At 40.9% G+C, this 18,689-nt stretch overlaps 1 protein-coding gene across 1 annotated transcript in view; it reads right to left on the bottom strand.

Moving 5' to 3' along the window:
* Positions 1-2,047: 2,047 nt before the first annotated feature.
* fat3a (FAT atypical cadherin 3a) overlaps positions 2,048-18,689 on the bottom strand; it is a 205,130-nt gene continuing 188,488 nt past the window's right edge. Inside the window, exons 28-30 of the mRNA XM_084558754.1 lie at positions 7,137-7,196; positions 6,523-6,558; positions 2,048-2,951 (exon numbers count right to left, since the gene is read on the bottom strand). Coding sequence (XP_084414880.1) covers positions 2,341-2,951; positions 6,523-6,558; positions 7,137-7,196 — 707 coding nt within the window. The 3' untranslated portion in view covers positions 2,048-2,340. The remainder of the gene's footprint in view (positions 2,952-6,522; positions 6,559-7,136; positions 7,197-18,689) is intronic.

Below are 18,689 nucleotides of genomic sequence, written 5' to 3' on the forward strand. Positions count from 1 at the left end.
ATATCACTGACCAGTGGGCAAATGGTATAATTTATTTTATCGTCATTACTTTTCATCCCTGGCCAGAGGTCACAGTGAGAAATGTGATAGAAAATGTGCAATAGATGGCCAACAGAACAGCACAATAAAAAAAAAACCGATTGACTCAGAGGAGACAGGCAATTAGTCAATTGGATGAAAGTAATGACATAGAAATTGCGGATGAACTGATTTTGACCGTGTGATTAAATAGAAGAGACAAGGCAGTGATAGCCAACATTCACTGGAGGAGAACACATCGTGGGAGGATAATCTTCCTCACGGAAGTTTTGTAAAGTTTATTTAATAACCTATTTGTTATTTATTTATTTTGGTAGTTCTGGTCTTTATTGAAGAGGAAAACTAATGTGGAAATAGCTGATATGTGATTTTACACATTCATATTAAATATTCCAAAATAACAACTTGAAGGCTGTTTAGAATTGCCTTTTCTACAATCTACAAAATTTGATGTTACACCCCAGCAAAAACTGTACAGAGATGTTAAGTCAAACGCAGATATTTTACTAACAAAAATGCTGCTTGTCTGAGCAGGTCAGGCAAATTATTACAAAACAGTAATGATATCAAAGGATTTAACTTCTTTGAAGATCCCAAATATGCTACAATGGAGCATTTTTGAAAATTTAAGAAAAAAGAACTTTGTTCACAAAATTTCTGCAAACAGGGAACAAAATTTGCAATGATGTCTAGTGTCTTTGACAACAAAACAAAATAAACTTAATATTTTCAGAAATTCTGAAATTCCATCTGAGGGAATGTACAAAAAGAGTGTCCTTTTACCAAAACATAATGCACCAAAACCCTATCAATCTGAACCAGTCAGGTGTGGCATTGTCATTGAGGCCAGATACCATTAGTGAGAATGTACTTTTCTTTAAAAGTACACTGGAATACAATGCCTGCAAAAAAGCCACATGACTTTTATGAAATAATGTGACAATGATACATATATATATGAAAACCTTCAGCTAACACTGAAAATTAAGAATTTTGCCAACTCACTTTGACCAATTTTTTGGAGGTATGTTCTATGGTGTAATGAGTCAAGATCTCAAGTGTTTTGATGACAGGGATCCAGCTACATTAAGCATAACACAAATACAGGACTCCACAAAAATAACATTGGACCTACATTACCATCTGATGACAGAATGTTGTTAGTGGGAGCCTTTGGGATGACCCAATATGAATGGGTTGAGGGGAGGGGCCTCTGTGGAACACAGTTGTTCCAGTGTATACCACAGATACTTGATCAATTTGGGATCTAAGGAATTTGAAGACCACACCTTGTGCTGTTTTTCATGATTTTTGAGTCGTTCCTAAACTGTTTATGTGTGTGTGCCCGTTTCAGTCTGCATACTGCTTGGGATGGCTGCTGCCAGCGAGTGTCATTGCTACGGGGTCAGGGAGCCTGGTCTGGTCTTGGTGGGTGGCACATGTGTAAGTAACATCCACATGAATGCCAAATTGAAATGTTTAACAGCAGAACATTGCATTGTAACAAGATGGTCAGTGTTATTCACCTCACCTGTCAGTGGTCATAATGTTATGACTGATCGTGTATGCTCAACCGTGGAGGTGGCAGTGTGATGATGTGGGGTTGCTATGCTGATTCAGGGCAATGAATTATGGACATATTAATTCCGCTCTCTGAAATCCTGAAGAAAGAACATTACATCACAGTCTGTGAGATGAACTTCCAAGTGTAGCTGGGTAGAGCAGCAAGATACTAATCTCAAGCATAAGTAATAAAATTAAAAATTTGGACTGTATATATTCACTTACCTACATTAGAAATATAAAACTGTATTTAATTTAAATAATCCTGCCCAGAACAAGAACTTAAAAAATTAATTAAAATACTTACAATTTTCACAGTTCAGTCTTGTAATCTTTTCATTTTTCATCATTTTTTAGAACTAAAATCAGAGTTAAATAAATATCCTATAATTGGAGAGTGATTACAAATTCTGTGTGTTTTCTGGAGATGTCATGACCAAGTTTTGATCTCGATGTCTCAAGATCACAAATCTCCACCCAAAACTGGCTGGAAACATTATTTAATGTCACTGAAATTGCCAGTGACAATTATGTACAAACTTGGGTCACTACAAAGTTTTCAAAACAAGGAAGAAATTATAATTTCTAGCTATTCTGCTGGATTTCTGGATTTGTATTGATATCCTCTATCCCATTCTTTCATGATAAGTGTTTGTTCCCATGTGATAGCATTCTAAACTGCGCCACTGTTATGCTCCTTGTGGTTCAATGAACACCATTTTTTAATTAACCTATCAATCACACCTCAGTCTGCTGCTGTGAGTCAGTGATGATGGTCACCCCTAGATGAAGCTCATCTACGCTTTCAAAGTCACTGCCATGTTCCGAGTCATCCAGCACGCAGGGGGCCTGCAGGTCAGAAGGTGATTCTGCACCTGCAGACAGTTGCATATTTAGCAACACAGAATCAGCAGTATCCATATTACCTACCTCATTGACTGAAGTGCTAAAGTCCTCAAGGGGAATGTCCCCAGCAAGTAGCTGGTGGGAAGGCAGGTATTGGCTGGGATGGAACTGTGGCCTGGCGTGCTGACCCCCGGCACTGCCAGAACTCATTGTGCACTCCTTGGAGACCAGTGGAGTGTGGGGTTCAGGAAAGTCCTCATCCGTGGGGAGTGGAGGTGGCAGCTGGTCGTGGCTCAGGAACTCTTCTTCACGGGGAGGAGGGTAGTCACTGTCGATGTCATAGCCCCCCAGGTAGTAGTCTGATTCCAATTCATGGGTGCTTCCTCCATGGCAAGGTGCAGAGCTTGCAATGTCACAACCAGTACTTGCCTCATAGCAAGGCCTTTCTTCAATGTCTGATAGTCTGGTGTTTGGCATCCAATCTGATGTGTCCCAGTGATATGCTAGACAGGAGAAGGGGAGATGGTTAGCAACAATGGAAACTATAATAACAGTGACAGTCCAGAGTCCTACATTTTTCTCAGCCAACAAACTGGTTTTCACACTTGAGTAGACATGTCAACAGAGACACTGAACTCAACATAAACATCAAAAATACACAGTAGTGTTTGGCAAAGTCAAGTAAGTAGCCTACAAAAAAAAAAAACATATTAGGTCTTTGTGAGATATGTAACATGCACAATAGGAGCCATTGAGGGTTGATATAACATATGTCACAGCACAGGGGACATGGGTGGGTTATCATCCGGCAGATTTATCTGTTGTTCAACATTGGCAAGTGATCAAAAAGCATTTAATTTATCAAAAATAAGCATATCCCATGGAATTCTTTTTTACTGATTTATTTATACAAGAAAAAACGATCCTCTTTGCAACAGTGCCTATTAATAAAGGTGATATAACCTACTTAAATACATTTAACATAAGTTTGCCTCTTTGTATTAATTTTAATTATACAGATCAATTACATAGTAAAAGTAATAACACAAATGAATGGTGGAACCTGTCTTATTTAAACCTGTGGGGTGAGGTGCTGTTGGAGCTACAATAAGGAAACAAGATTAACAACATTTAGTAATTTTATTTTTTTAATTTTTGTGATCAAGAAACATTGGATTAAGCTGGCAATGTGAAACTCTGAAGTGACCAAAAAGCCTCTGAAGAAAAAAAATGTCTGTGCATCCATGACACCCTCTAGAAATTAAGAAAAAACATGGAGCAGATTTAAGTTAGGAATAAAAAGGCTGCTGTCCCACTAATCTGTTGTATTAACATATGAAAAGTGATTCTCGTGGACAAGCCACATGAATTGCAAATCAAAGAGTCTGAATGTTAAAGGACATCAGAGGAGGAAAACAAACAAGCTTGACAATGATAAAAGAAACAAAGTGGAAATATTGATGAAGTGAACTATTTAAAAATGTTGAAAGGTGATGTTAGGTCATTTAAAATGCTCATAGCTCATGTAAATTCTATGAGGAGCAAAAAGAAAAGGATCACTCAGTATTATTTCATGAAGGTGGCTATAACATTTCACAGCTAAGAGTTGGACCACCGGACAGAATATCACGTCACACTAATCGAAGTATTCACCAACCACTTTCTCTGCCTCTGCGGAATTCAAGAGAGAAAGGGCTGAAAAGATCATTGAATATAGATAGAGATAAAATGGAATAGCTAGAATTTTCAAAGTCCAGAAGAAATTTCACAGATACTGATTTGAAAAGGAACATCATTTCACTTTGTGAGTGCTGAGGAAAAAGCGCTCCAGCTTGTACAATAACTGAGAAATACTGTACAGGATCAGACATCTGAGAGATCTCTGAAGGTGAGAATAAGTTTGAAGTTAATGAAGCAAAAAAAAAAAAATCTGTCTTTGGAAGAGATTAAACAGGCAGAAAAAATGTTTTGCTTAAACTGGTAATGCTATCTTTTGAGGCAGTTGGTTAATTTAAAAGTTGATTTAAAAGGTAGATTTTCCTTATGTTGTTCAACTATACCATGTTCATCTGAAGGCAGTGTTTCAAAGAGGACCTGAGATTGAAAGCTCCTGAAATCTGACCCATAAAAAAGTGACACATGTTGGTGGTTGTCTCCACCAAAAGTAAAATCAAGGTGGATATTTTTTGGCAAAGTTTGGAGGACCATCTAAAATGACAGACATTTTTGACCCATCAAAAATATCCTGTCTTGAATTGAAAGGTGGGCATCTAAAATCTGACACATTAGGTTATGCTTACATGTTACCACAGGAAGTAGAACTAGTCTTTTGATTTCATGAATGAAAATATTAGTTTTTATTGCAAAGGTTTAGTACACCAAATTCACATTCTATTAAGAACTCTGCAGATTTATTTATCAGAAGGCAGTTTTCATTTAAGAGTGAACAACAAGTGAAGTCCAAACCAAAGCAAAAACAAAAAGATTTGCATGCATCAAAGCAGAACACAAACCATGGGAAAACAGAGGCTTTGAAAACTTAATTACACTGGCACAGAAGGTGACGGTAGGGTGAGAGGAGTGGGATGGAGACTGTCCAGCTAATTCATCACACCACAAAACATGCATACAAAAGTCTCCCATGGTAAGTTCAAACAAAACTTTATTGTCAAACTATGGGGTATGAAAGTATGGTGCAGTTGGGTATTCACAGAGGTAAAAAGATACAGCAGGTAGACAAAATAATTATTATTTTATTAATACTAATATACTACATTAGAAATGAAAAGTGTTGATCCATTTCTCCATGAACTTATTTTTAGGTTTCACCTCTCATATACTATATGGACTAAGTCTGTGCTTTGGCTGGGTTACCAGAGTTTAAAAGCCAGTCTTAAAGCCAATAATGTCTTGACTGAAAGCTTTGGGTTACTGTTTGCTGAAAGGTGAATTACACCAATTAGGCATAACATTATGACCACCTGCCTAATATTGTGTAGGTCTCCCTTGTGCTTCCAAAACTGTTCAGTCAAAACAGTCAAGGGAGAATGGACATGGGCATTCGGAAGGTGTCCTGTGGTGTCTTGCAACAGAATATTATTGGTGGGGGCTTTTGGGTTCTATGGGTTGGGGGGAGGGACCTCTGTGGATCACGCTTGCTCCAGTGCATCCCACAGATACTAGATCAGTCTGGGACCTAGGGGAATTGGGGGTGGGGGGGCTGTTTCCAGCAGAACATTCCATTGTCACAAGATGGTCAGTGTTATTTACTTCTGTCAGTTGTCATAATGTTATGCCTGACTGGCATAAATCCCTTGTCTCAGGTAGCTCCACAGGTTTTCTTCAAGAGCACTCTCAAAGCAGGATGATTCTACCACCGTATGGTGGCATTAGCCTAGAGAAAATTAATGCCAGATGTTCAAAAAAGATTACCTCATCAGACCAACAAATCTTTTTCTTCATGTTTCATTCAGGGTCCTCAAAATGCCACTGGGCCCTGTAAGCAGGCTGACATTGTTTTCTTCCATAATACCAATCTAAAATATCTGCTTGATGCTACACATGATGACTATGATCTAAAAGTTTTTTGGAAGATAACTGCTTATATGACTACAAAGTAACCATCAGCCTAATATGAGCAGGCCCTCCTGCTCATATTAGGTATACACACACACACACACACACACACACACACACACCAAAAAAAAAAAAAAGAAAGCTCTTTATCAAACTGAAAACAAAAAGATTTTACCTCGGGGGTTATCCACAAATAATACCAGATGTTCTAATTTAATCCATAGCTTTCAGTATATTTTGTCAGTATTTAACAGCTGTTGGCATTAGAAGAAAGTTCAGAAGGTCGATTGACATAAACGATCGGTGATGTCTAGTACATCATTTAGGAACTGAACATAACAGAATAATATAACCAAACGCTTTAGAAGTACTTGCAATGAAAATGTGTTTTCACACGAAATAAGGTGATTGTTATTTTGTCTATTTGCTGCAGATAGGTGGGAAGATGAACAGGATGGTGAAATGGAAGGCAGATGGGTGTCATGAGCTATTAGTCACCTCTGTTGTAGGTTTGACCTTGGTCCATAACTGACACTGTCAGATGGAAAAACAATAAAATAAAAAGAAGCCTTTAGCAACTTGGTCAACCATGGGTCATATACAGTATAGACAACAGTTTGCAGGTTTTTTTTTAGGCTCATCTTCAGTAGAACACATTAGTGAAATAACCTACAGATGTAATCCTGTTAACCGATGGCTCCAAGCAAAATATGGTTAACCATCATTGTTCCATGCAAACAATAATCTCAGAAATCTAAGTGGTTTTGACTGACTAAACACTCAACTTTGTAGTGTGAGAAATGAGGGGAAAAAATCATGATTCTGTCAGTCTTAAATTGGTTAGAGAAGTAGATTTGCTGAGTGGTTTGAATCCGCTCTACATCCATAGATGAAGTGCCTTTGTCCATGTACCTATATACAGGGCCAATAAAGCCCATTTTACCCAAGTCTGTAACTAACTTTAAGATAAAGTATGTAATACTCAGAGGGAGCATATTAAGCTTGAATAGCTGAAGAAATCCTTTTTAATGGAAATACTGCAATTCCAGGAGTGAAATAAGCAAGGCGTGGAAGGATGAAAGAGGAGACTCAAAGGGGATGTGACATGGTACCTTCACTTTCGATTGTGTTGACTGCATCATTGACCAGTCGAATGACGGTCACTATGGAGGCTTGTGGAGGAAAAAAGGAGCAGATAAGTTTTGAAATACAGGCATTTAAAGTGAAAAATGCACCCTATTGCCAGTATTGCCTGAAATAGGTTGCAAACTGGTGTACTTTCTTGCACATTTTGCACATCCTATTGTTTAGGGAAAATGTTCACACAATATCATTCATATGCATGGAATAGTAAATAAATAGCAAATAAAAGCAAATAGATAAAATATAATTAATGCATTTAACATATATCAGAAAGCCAGAAAACCGCAATATAAAAGCAAGACCCAACAACACTTGTATAGCCTCTCTTATATGGTGACAGCAATTAGCCTTTGGGAATCACAGGAATGACACTGACAATACTATTGATATGGTTGAGGCAAAATACGCAGTTAGTTAACTCTAGATTATGATCACAGAATCAGATTGTGGATTACAAATGAAATCTAGGGATGGCAGGTCAATCCAATGAAAAGAAAAAAAGAAAAAATAAACACACAAAAGCCACAACAAACAAAACAAAATCCCACAGAGGCCAAAATTCCTTAGCTTCTGTGAAAATAAATACACTGATGCTGCAGTAAAATCAGTATAAAGCATATTCAGAGACAAACAAGTTTATTGATCCCAGGGAGGGCAGATCATTTGCAGTATACCATGTCCTCAATTATAGCACATCCAATAAATTACATCACAGGTCACACTCAATATACAGAGGTCGGTAAAGGACAGCAAGATCAAAACAAATAAGGTACAAAGGTAAACAAAACAACAAATTCCAATAATATTGATAAAAATTAAAAAAAACAGCCTTTCGCTATCACACTCTCAGTGAGAACGTTTAAGGTCAGCATGAAAAGCTAGTCTGGGATATTAAAATATCACTCAGTCAGAATGAAGAAAATTCTGGAATTAAAAGTCCAGCATGTGGGGGAACTTCTGGGTTCGGAATGTAGTGGGCGCAGCAGTTTTGCCCTCTTGTGACTTTCTCTTCTAAATAAAGTTTTCCATTGCCCCAAACTATTCCAAGCAGGATGAACTGTAAGTCTTATACTTCTGATTTTTCATCAAAATGGCCAATTCTGTGAATTCTGTGAATTACCATGAACAATGCATCACTTCAACAGAGCTGAGCACTTCTTTATTGGAACACCAATTAAGTACACTGGAGAAGAAATATAAAATGCTAACTGAGAGCGATGCCATGTTTGCAGTCAAAGTGGCAGACCTGGAAGGCCAGATCAGGAGGAACGACATCAGAAATATTGGACTGCAATAATCTATTGAAGGTCTTTGCCCCATTGTATTTTTCTCCGCCCTGCTCGAAGACCTTCGAGAACTGCTAACTGCTACGCTGTCTCCCGGAGGATGACCACCGATACCAGACGAAGGAATTAGTTATCTGGGAGGCCCGCAAACAACGAGGGTTGTCTCGGGAAACCGATGTCACTGTTTTCACTCAAACAACCTTTTTACTCTTTGTGCCTCTTGGCCACAGTAGTTAAGTCATACTTCTTTCTCACCAACAGGTCCCAGAGAGTACTGGTCAACAACACCTTCTCAGACCTCCGTTTCACCTCGCCTGGCTCCCCCCAGGGCTGCGTGCTATCACCCCTGCTCTTTAAATCTAGTACATCCTGTACACCGATGACTGTAGATCCACACAGCCCAACTGCCACCTGGTCAAGTACGCTGACGACACAGTTCTCCTGTCTCTGCTGTCAGGACCCTCACATCACCACGGACCATCTCTTCAGGAGTTCATAGAGTGGTGCGACAGCTCACGCCTGGAACTAAACGTCAGCAAAACCAAGGAGATGGTGGTGACTTATTCCAAGAAGCAGAGGGACCTGACTACAGCAGCCACCACCATCATCCATGGGAAGCCAGTGGAGCTGGTCGAGGAGTTCAGATATCTGGGCACCATCTTTGACAACCTGCTCAAATTCTCCTCCAACACAGAAGAGACTCTCAGAAGGTGCCAGCAACGTCTCTACCTCCTGAGGAAACTCAGCTCCTTTGGAGTCAGCAAAGACATCTACAGACTTTTCATTACAGTTTTATTGAGAGCATCATCACCTTCTCAATAACCTGCTGGTTCCACTCCATCAGCCTCCACAACAGAAACCGATTGCAGAGTAAACAGTAAACAGTAGTTACAGAGAGATTCCCTGTAACTACTGTGTACTGTTTAGATTTGCACTTTAGTCACTTTACAGTCTGTTTACATTCTCCATGGATTTTTTACTTTGTATTTTGTATCTTGTTCTGTTTCTGTTTTTTTTGCACCTTAAAATGTCTGTACTTGCACGTTAAGCTGCTCACTTGTGCCTTAAATTGCCCCCCCAGGGACAAGTTTTCTGAATCTGAATTATCTATGTTTCATGAAGGCAATGTCAGGAAGGTCCTGAGCCTCTGTTGTTGCCACGCCCCAAAGGAGTGAAATTACGCCCCCATCCAAAACTGCACACAGGCCAAAAGCTGCAAGTACACCTGAAAACTGGTTGCAGTTCATGAAAACTAAGGTTGAAAATGCATGAATTCAGCAGCTTTTCCAGCCAGGTATTAACACAGCTGGACCTCTTCAGTGACGAATGGATCATAATGTACCGTTTTTTGAATTCTACGTTCATCCTACAAATATATTTTCGACAATGATGAAACATGAAAATGGTAGTAAACATTTTCATAAATAGGGTTAGCAGCTAACATTAACTTACAGTTGCAATCAAAATTATTCAACCCTCCTTGCGGACTTCCGGATGTGCTTTGCCATGTGAAGACGTGCATGCGGAGGCTCTGTGTAAAAATAGTCCAAAAAATATTGCCTACTTTTTCAGTATTTACCAGAAGTGTATAGTAACGAAGTAGATGTACTTCGTTACTACTACTTAAGTAGTTTTTTTGAGGATCTGTACTTTACTTGAGTTTTTTTTTAATCAGGACTTTTACTTTTACTCTACTACATTTAAACGTTAAAAAATATACTTTTACTCTGTTACTGTGACGTTTGCCACCTCGTTACTCGTTACAAATTAAAATAGAAATATAATTAATCATCGAAGGATTATCTGGAATGGGCATGTCCGAGAGGACGAGAGGAACAGCGTACGGTACTCTCACGAGGTTTAGCAGTAAGAACGGGATGTGCGGGGAGGCGGACATCAACATGGCTAACTCCACAGTTAACGCTGATGAGGAAGACACGGAAGACGTTACCACACTGACAGCATCTCCTTCGGTAGAAAGCGTCAGTCACCCGTGACCAGAGGTGGACAGAGTACACACCTTCACTACTTGAGAAAAAGTACAGATACTCCTTGTCAAATATTACTCCAATACAAGTAAAAGTAGCTTAGTCAAAATATTACTTAAGTAAAGTACTAAAGTATTTGCTTAAAAAAATACTTAAGTAAAAGTATTTAAAAAGTATCTCAGGAAATACAGGAAAGGAAAGTAGCTTCATTGTACATACAATCCTATACAATCCACTCAACAATCCACAGCCTCACTCTTTCTCTTGCAGACAGCTTATCTCTCTCTCTCACACACACACTACAAGCTCATACAATTACGTTTAAAATGTTCATCAGCAATTTAACAAACATTAAGCTAGCTAACGTCAGTAGCTACTTTACATACTGCGACGTGCTTTTTCAGGTTGGAAGACGAGTTCTTGTAGGCCGTGATATAATTTGTTCGCGGTAAGCACAACAAACATTTAAACTGAAACGAATCAGTTTTTGTGGCAAAAATCTCAAACATGGGTTTGAGATAAAGCCACGGGTGCTCGGTGGGAGTTTCTCCAGGTGTTTCTTCAGTTTCTTCCTGCATTGTATGGCTTGTATGGCATGATGTAGCGAATCAGCAGAAACAGTTTATTTTCTCAGAATTTTGAAAAAAAAATAAATAAAACGAAAAAATAATCAGCTGACGTAAGCTCAAAAGTAGCGAGTAACGAGAGCATCAACAGAAATGTAGTGGAGTAAAAAGTACAATATTTGTCCTTCAAATGTAGTGGAGTGAAAGTAAAAGTATCCCCCAAAAATAATACTCAAGTAAAGTACAGATACTCAGAAACTGTACTTAAGTACAGTACTCTACACTGCATGAAAAGTGGGATTTTCGTCAGTATGTGGCACTGTAGATTGTCGTGAAACTTCAGGTTAACGGCAGTTCACGGCAATTTGCAGGCAATGCCAAAAACTGCCGTGAATGGTCGGAAATTGACGTGGGCCCTGCTTGCCAGTCATCCCCCATGACCCCCCTCCTCCTAATTCTAGGGGAGGCCAATTCAAATGCAAATCAGGGTTGTGGGGGAGTTTTACCCCAGGTGACATTTTTCTAAAAGGTAAGAAAATCTCTGGTACAAATAGATCAGGCTCAGTATAGCCTAATTATAGTCTCTTAAATTTTAGCTTAAATTTATTTATTTAATGAAAGTATGCTAGATTACTGTATATGTCATTAGCAATGGCAAATGTTACACAACAGAAAAAAGAAAATGATACACAACAGAATTTATTTGAACAATTAGTTTCAATCAGCCTTTGCCACAAAGGTAAAATGTGCATTCCATGCAAACAACATTAGAATCAGAATGAGGTCTGCAGAGATCAGTCTCCTAGATCTCAACCACTGTGCATAGTGGCATGACTACAGTGACCTTTTCTTTGGTCTTACTTAGGGGGTGCGCGAGATGAAAAATGGAATGGCGGAGAAGAAGTTATCTTCTTCTACGCACCGTATATGCACAACTATATCTGTTCCTGAGCCTGTGCTCTTTGTTATTTATGTTGTGGGTCTTGTGTAACTTTATTACAATTTAGTTAAAATTACTGGCGTTCTAATTTTATTTCCAAAACCGCTGTTATGATGACGTCGTTGTGTTAGCTCCACGGTCATTTACAGTTGCTGCAATTTTTGTTCAATTCGGGTGAAATTATTATCCATATTTCCCCCAACTGATCTGCTTTCTGCCTCTGAGCCTGTCCTCCTTCTCTTTGCTCTTAAAAGTGAAGCTTGTGCGTAACTTTGTTTCATTATATTGTTATAAGAGTAGCGTGGCTCCTTTAAGGGGGTAGTACAGTGCGCATGTGCGACCGTAACGCGTGTGTGTGGGTGGTAGAGCGAGAGTAGAGCGAGTGCGCCGGTGAATGGAAGTAACAGCGAGACTGGTTGGCACAGCTATTAGGGAATTCAGCAATAAATGTCCAGTTTATGTCATAGTTGTTGGTGAATAAAGGCTGGCGCTTCCTGACCAATGGCTGGACGGCGTCTCGCGTTCAACTCGCCTTCAACTCCTCTTGGACGCGATCAACAACTTCCAGGCAGTCCGCAGACTGACTAGAAGAAACTGCTGGTTGCTATCTGTGGATTATCTCGTCAACTTAATCGAGTTGCTGCCGAGATGAATGAGCAGTTAACTCAACTCAGCGATACGGTAAACTCCAGGTTGCTGTCCATAGAGGATAAGTTGGCTGCTCTGGAGTCGAAAAACTGTGCGGGAGAGACTGACTCTAGGAAGAGAAGACGGGTGCACAATCCCAAGATTGCGGTAAGAATATGTTCGATGACTGCTAGCTAAGCTAAAAGTATCCTAGCCTAAAACCAAAGCTAAGAGTAGCCTAGTAGCCTTGCAAAAGAACAAGTGAGCAAAACCAGTGAAAGTTGCTTTATTAAAGTGTATTTTTCTGTCTTGTAATTTACAGGAAGCAGTAAATTACTGCTACGCCGTCTTCACAACTCAGAGACCAATCGCATGCGCTACGAACCGGAGCAAGGGTAAGATTTAAGCTTAAATAATATGCTTATTAACTTATTTACTGTTTCCCCTTCCTTGTTTAATGTTATTGTGGCTTACGTTTGATTTTTATTCATACCACTCTCATTTAATTGTTTTCCAGCCGCCTGTAAGACATACTACGAGACAGTAGGGCCTACGCAGGAACTTCAGATATAACCAGCATGAATTTGCATCGCAGGCGGAGGCTGCGAAGAGTTCAGCTCGGGGTCGGCCGAGAAGAAAGAGGGTAAGACTTTTTTTGGTGACTATTTTTCTGGTGCATTGATAGATGTATTGTGTTCATATGCAGTGCATCGCACAGTACTGATTGTCTTCATTGATATTTTTTACAGCTGCTGGAAGCGAGACAGAGTGTGCTAGCAGAGGACGAGGTTGAACTCTGGAAGTCCGCCACCGTAGACCTGATGTCTGATGAGGAAGACGGCGTTGTTGGCGGCGTGTCTGGATGGATTGAGCTCCGTCCTTTCGCAGCCCGGAGCTCTCTGAACTCTGTGCCACGCTGCAGTCCCGTTTAGAGGCGAATCCTAAGTACAGAGTCACGCACCATAGGCGTCAGCAAAACGGGCCTCCCTCAGAGAGAACGCCGCCAGCAAACAGCCAGTTAACAGAGCTGTAACTTTTGGGCTGCTTGTGAGCTACCCATATGTTGTGTGGGCACCTCACTTATAGTTGTGTGTTTGTTTTGATAAAGCGCTTCCTTTAATAAAGCTCTTTTTTTGCTTAAACATGTTCTTGGCAAATGTTCTTTTCCTCAATAAATTCATTCATGTCCTTGATGGTAATAATAGTGTAGTAGCCTAGGATAACAATGACATGAATATACAGCATAATAACATATCAAATAAATAAATACATTAATAAATAAATATATATAATATATAAATTATTATTGAGGTTTACATTTATTATGAGCCGGTGTGACCGCCGGTGTGCCAACCAATCACGAATGATTTTACTCGTTTGAAAGTTGTGGTTTCATCCAATACTGTGTAAGGACATTCAAGCCTGCCTGACCAGGCGCGGTTTCTCTGCCAATCATGAGTGATTTTACTTGTTTGAAAGTAGTGGTTTCATCCAATACTGACTAAGGATACTCAAGCCAGACCTGGCCAGGCGCGGTTTCGCTGCATTCATATGCTAATTAGAACCATTAGCGAGATCTCACACGTCATGGTACGTTAACGACAATTTGTGGCACAGACAAACGCGACGTTCGCGGGTTGCAAATTGTCATTAACTGCCGAAAATTAGGGAGATCTCCGGGCGTTTACGGGGACGAAAATCACACTTTTCACCCAGTGCTAGTAAATTTACTTCGTAAACTTCGTAAAATTTACTTCGCAGACAGACACTTTATTTTGTTCTCAGGCAGACACGAGACACACTCACTCACTGTACAGGTGTTTTTTTGTTCTATCATACCACATCTATTTCATTCACCTGAAAGTGAAATGAAGAGAACAAGGGGAGAACCATTTTTGGTCGTTTTGCTTCTTTTTATGCGTACTATAAAAATACTTTGTACTTTACTTGTACTTGTACTTATGATACTTGAGTATATTTTTTCACAAGATACTTTTGATACTTAAGTACATTTAATGTGAGCTACTTTAAGACTTTTACACAAGTGATTTTCTTATGAGTGACTTTAACTTTTACCAAAGTCATTTTCGGTTATGGTATTTGTACTTTTACTTAGTTATTTTTTTCAAGTACTTTATACACCTCTGGTATTGACAGCATTGATTTTAAATGGTAGGAAAAAAAAAACAAAAAAAAACGTGCCAACACGTCTTGTCCATACTCAGACCAGGACTGCTAGCACTAACAGCCCTTAGATGGCACCGTAGGGTTGAAGTGCTTCGGTGGTATGCAAACTCTTTTATTGTGCACAATTTGCACAAAAACTCATCAGTCCTAGCAACGTGCTTTCATCCAATTCCTCATTTTGGTAGCCGTTAGCCGCACAGACATAGACACAAAAAAAACAACAACAAAAAAACGTCCCTCTCACTCTCCTCGGGTGGTATCTGTGTCATCCTCAAGCTCGGGTCCTTTACCAGAGGCCTGGGAGTTTGAGGGTTCTGCGCAGTATCTTAGCTGTTCCTAGGACTGCGCTCTTCTGGACTGAGGCTTCTGATGTTGTTCCTGGGATCTGTTGGAGCCACTACCCCAGTTTTGGGGGTCACTGCCCCGAGTGCTCCTACTACCATGGGGATCACGCTCGCCTTGACCTTCCACATCTGCTTCAGCTGTTCTTTCAATCCTTGGTACTTTTCAACTTTCTCATGTTCCTTCTTTCTGATGTTGGCGTCTGCTGGTATTGCCACATCTACCACCACCGCCTTCTTCTGCTCTTTGTCTACCACCACTATGTCCGGTTGGTTAGCCAGGACCTGTTTGTCAGTCTGGAAGCTGAAGTCCCACAGCACCTTGGCCCTGTTGTTCTCAGCCACCTTCTGTGGTGCGGCCCATTGGGATTTGGGTACTTCTATTCCATACTGGGTACAGATGTTCCTGCACACTATTCCAGCCACTTGGTTGTGTCTCTCCATGTACGCTGACCCGGCTAGCATCTTACACCCTGCTATTATGTGCTGGACTGTCTCAGGGGCATCTTTGTATAGTCTGCACTTTGGATCTGATCTACTCTTGTAGATCTTGGCCTCTATGGCTCTTGTACCTAGGGCCTGTTCTTGTGCTGCCATGATCAGTGCCTCTGTGCTCTCTCTGAGTCCAGCCTTTTCCAGCCATTGGTAGGTCTTCTCAATATCAGCCACTTCTTCAATTTGGCGGTGTAACATGCCATGTAGGGGCTTGTCCCTCCAGGTGATTTGCTCCTCTTCCTCTGCACTCTTATCGGATTTCAGTTGCCTGAGACATTCACTTAGCAGTTCATCCTTTGTGGCCATCTTTCTGATGTACTCTTGCATTTTTGATGTTTCATCCTGGATAGTGGCCTTGATGCTCACTAGTCCTTGGCCTCCCTCTTTCCGCTTAGTGTATAGTCTCAGGGTGCTGGATTTGGGGTGAAACCCTCCGTGCATGGTGAGGAGCTTTCTTGTCTTGATGTCTGTGGCTTCTATCTCCTCCTTTGGCCAGCTTATGATCCCAGCGGAGTATCTGATGACTGGTATTGCGTACATGTTGATGGCTTGGATCTTGTTCCTGCCATTTAGCTGACTTTTCAGGACCTGCCTCACTCTCTGGAGGTATTTGGTTGTGGTTGACTTCCTTGCGGCTTCCTCATGGTTTCCGTTAGCCTGTGGGATACCAAGGTACTTGTAGCTGTCTTGGATGTCACCTATGTTGCCCTCTGGTAGGTCGACCCCTTCAGTTCTGATCATCTTGCCTCTCTTTGAGACCATCCGGCCACACTTGTCCAATCCGAATGACATCCCTATGTCGTTGCTGTAGATCCTGGTGGTGTGGATCAGTGAGTCTATTTCTCGCTCATTCCTGGCGTACAGCTTGATGTCATCCATTTAGAGCAGGTGGCTAATTGTTGCTCCACTTTGGAATTTGTACCCGTAACCACTCTTTGTGATGATCTGACTGAGGGGATTCAGGCCTATGCAGAACAGCAGTGGTGATAGTGCATCTCCTTGGTATATGCCGCGTTTGATGTTGACTTGGGCGATTGGCTTTGAGTTGGCCTCTAGGGTTGTCTTCCACATTCCCATCGAGTTCTGGATGAAGGCCCTTAGGTTCCTGTTGATCTTATACAGTTCCAGACATTCCAGTATCCATGTGTGTGGCATTGAGTCGTAAGCTTTCTTGTAGTCAATCCAGGCGGTGCACAGGTTGGTCTGTCTGTTCTTACAGTCTCGGGCAACTGCTCTATCGACCAGTAACTGGTGCTTGGCTCCTCTGGTGTTGTTACCAATTCCCTTCTGAGCCCCGCTCATGTATTGAGCTACGTGCTTACTCATCTTAGCCGCAATTATGCCTGACAGGGCTTTCCATGTTGTGGAGAGAGAGGTTATTGGCCGGTAGTTGGATGGGATATATATATATACATACATATATATGTGTGTGTGTGTGTGTGTGTGTGTACAATATAAATGTGTACAATATATATATATATATATATACACACACACAATATATATATATGTGTCTACAATATATATCTATATATACATATATATTGTATATACACTATATTACCAAAAGTATTCGCTCACCTGCCTTTACTCATTCTATGAACTGAAGTGCCATCCCATTCCTAACTCATAGAATTCAATATGATGTCGGTCCACCTTTTGCAGCTATTACAGCTTCAACTCTTCTGGGAAGACTGTCCACAAGGTTGAGGAGAGTGTTTATAGGAATTTTTGACCATTCTTCCAAAAGCGCATTGGTGAGGTCACACACTGATGTTGGTCGAGAAGGCCTGGCTCTCAGTCTCCGCTCTAATTCATCCCAAAGGTGTTCTATCGGGTTCAGGTCAGGACTCTGTGCAGGCCAGTCAAGTTCATCCACACCAGACTCTGTCATCCACGTCTTTATGGACCTTGCTTTGTGCACTGGTGCACAGTCATGTTGGAAGAGGAAGGGGCCCGCTCCAAACTGTTCCCACAAGGTTGGGAGCATGGAATTGTCCAAAATGTTTTGGTATCCTGAAGCATTCAATGTTCCTTTCACTGGAACTAAGGGGCCAAGCCCAGCTCCTGAAAAACAACCCCATACCATAATTCCTCCTCCACCAAATTTCACAGTTGGCACAATGCAATCTGAAATGTACCGTTCTCCTGGCAACCTCCAAACCCAGACTCGTCCATCAGATTGCCAGATGGAAAAGCGTGATTCATCACTCCAGAGAACGCGTCTCCACTGCTCTAGAGGCCAGTGGCGGCGTGCTTTACACCATTGCATCCGACGCCTTGCATTGCACTTGGTGATGTGTGGCTTGGCTGCAGCTGCTCGGCCATGGAAACCCATTCCATGAAGCTCTCTGCGTACTGTACTTGGGCTAATCTGAAGGTCACATGAAGTTTGTAGCTCTGTAGCAATTGACTGTGCAGAAAGTCGGCGACCTCTTTGCACTATGCGCTTCAGCATCCGCTGACCCCTCTCCGTCACTTCACGTGGCCTACCACTTCGTGGCTGAGTTGCTGTTTTTCCCAAACGCTTCCATTTTGTTATAATAGAGCTGACAGTTGACTGTGGAATATTTAGGAGCGAGGAAATTTCACGACTGGATTTGTTGCACAAGTGGCATCCTATGACAGTTCCACGCTGGAATTCACTGAGCTCCTGAGAGCGGCCCATTCTTTCACAAATGTCTTGTTTCACAGTCTGCATGCCTGAGTGCTTGAATTTATACACCTGGGGCCAGGCCAAGTGATTAGAACACCTGATTCTGATCATTTGAATGGGTGAGCGAATACTTTTGGTAATATAGTGTATGTCTATGGTTAGCCGAGCTCTGACGTGTGCATCAGTATAATCGGTGTATCAGGAATCGTGCACTGATAAAAGTTCCGTGATGTTTGGAATGCAAACTGCGATTAGAGACAAGAGCCAATTACAGTTTTTTACAATCACTTTGCTACTATTTTCAGAACCTTGATGTCATTTTTCACAACTCTAGACACTAAACTCAAAACGGTTATCACTTGTAACACAGGCTGTCTAATGTTCAAAACATTGCATTGTGCATTCACATCTTTAAATTAATCTTGCACTTGCACAA

Source organism: Chelon labrosus (assembly GCF_963514085.1).
Source record: "Chelon labrosus genome assembly, chromosome: 13".
Classification (NCBI taxonomy): domain Eukaryota; kingdom Metazoa; phylum Chordata; class Actinopteri; order Mugiliformes; family Mugilidae; genus Chelon; species Chelon labrosus.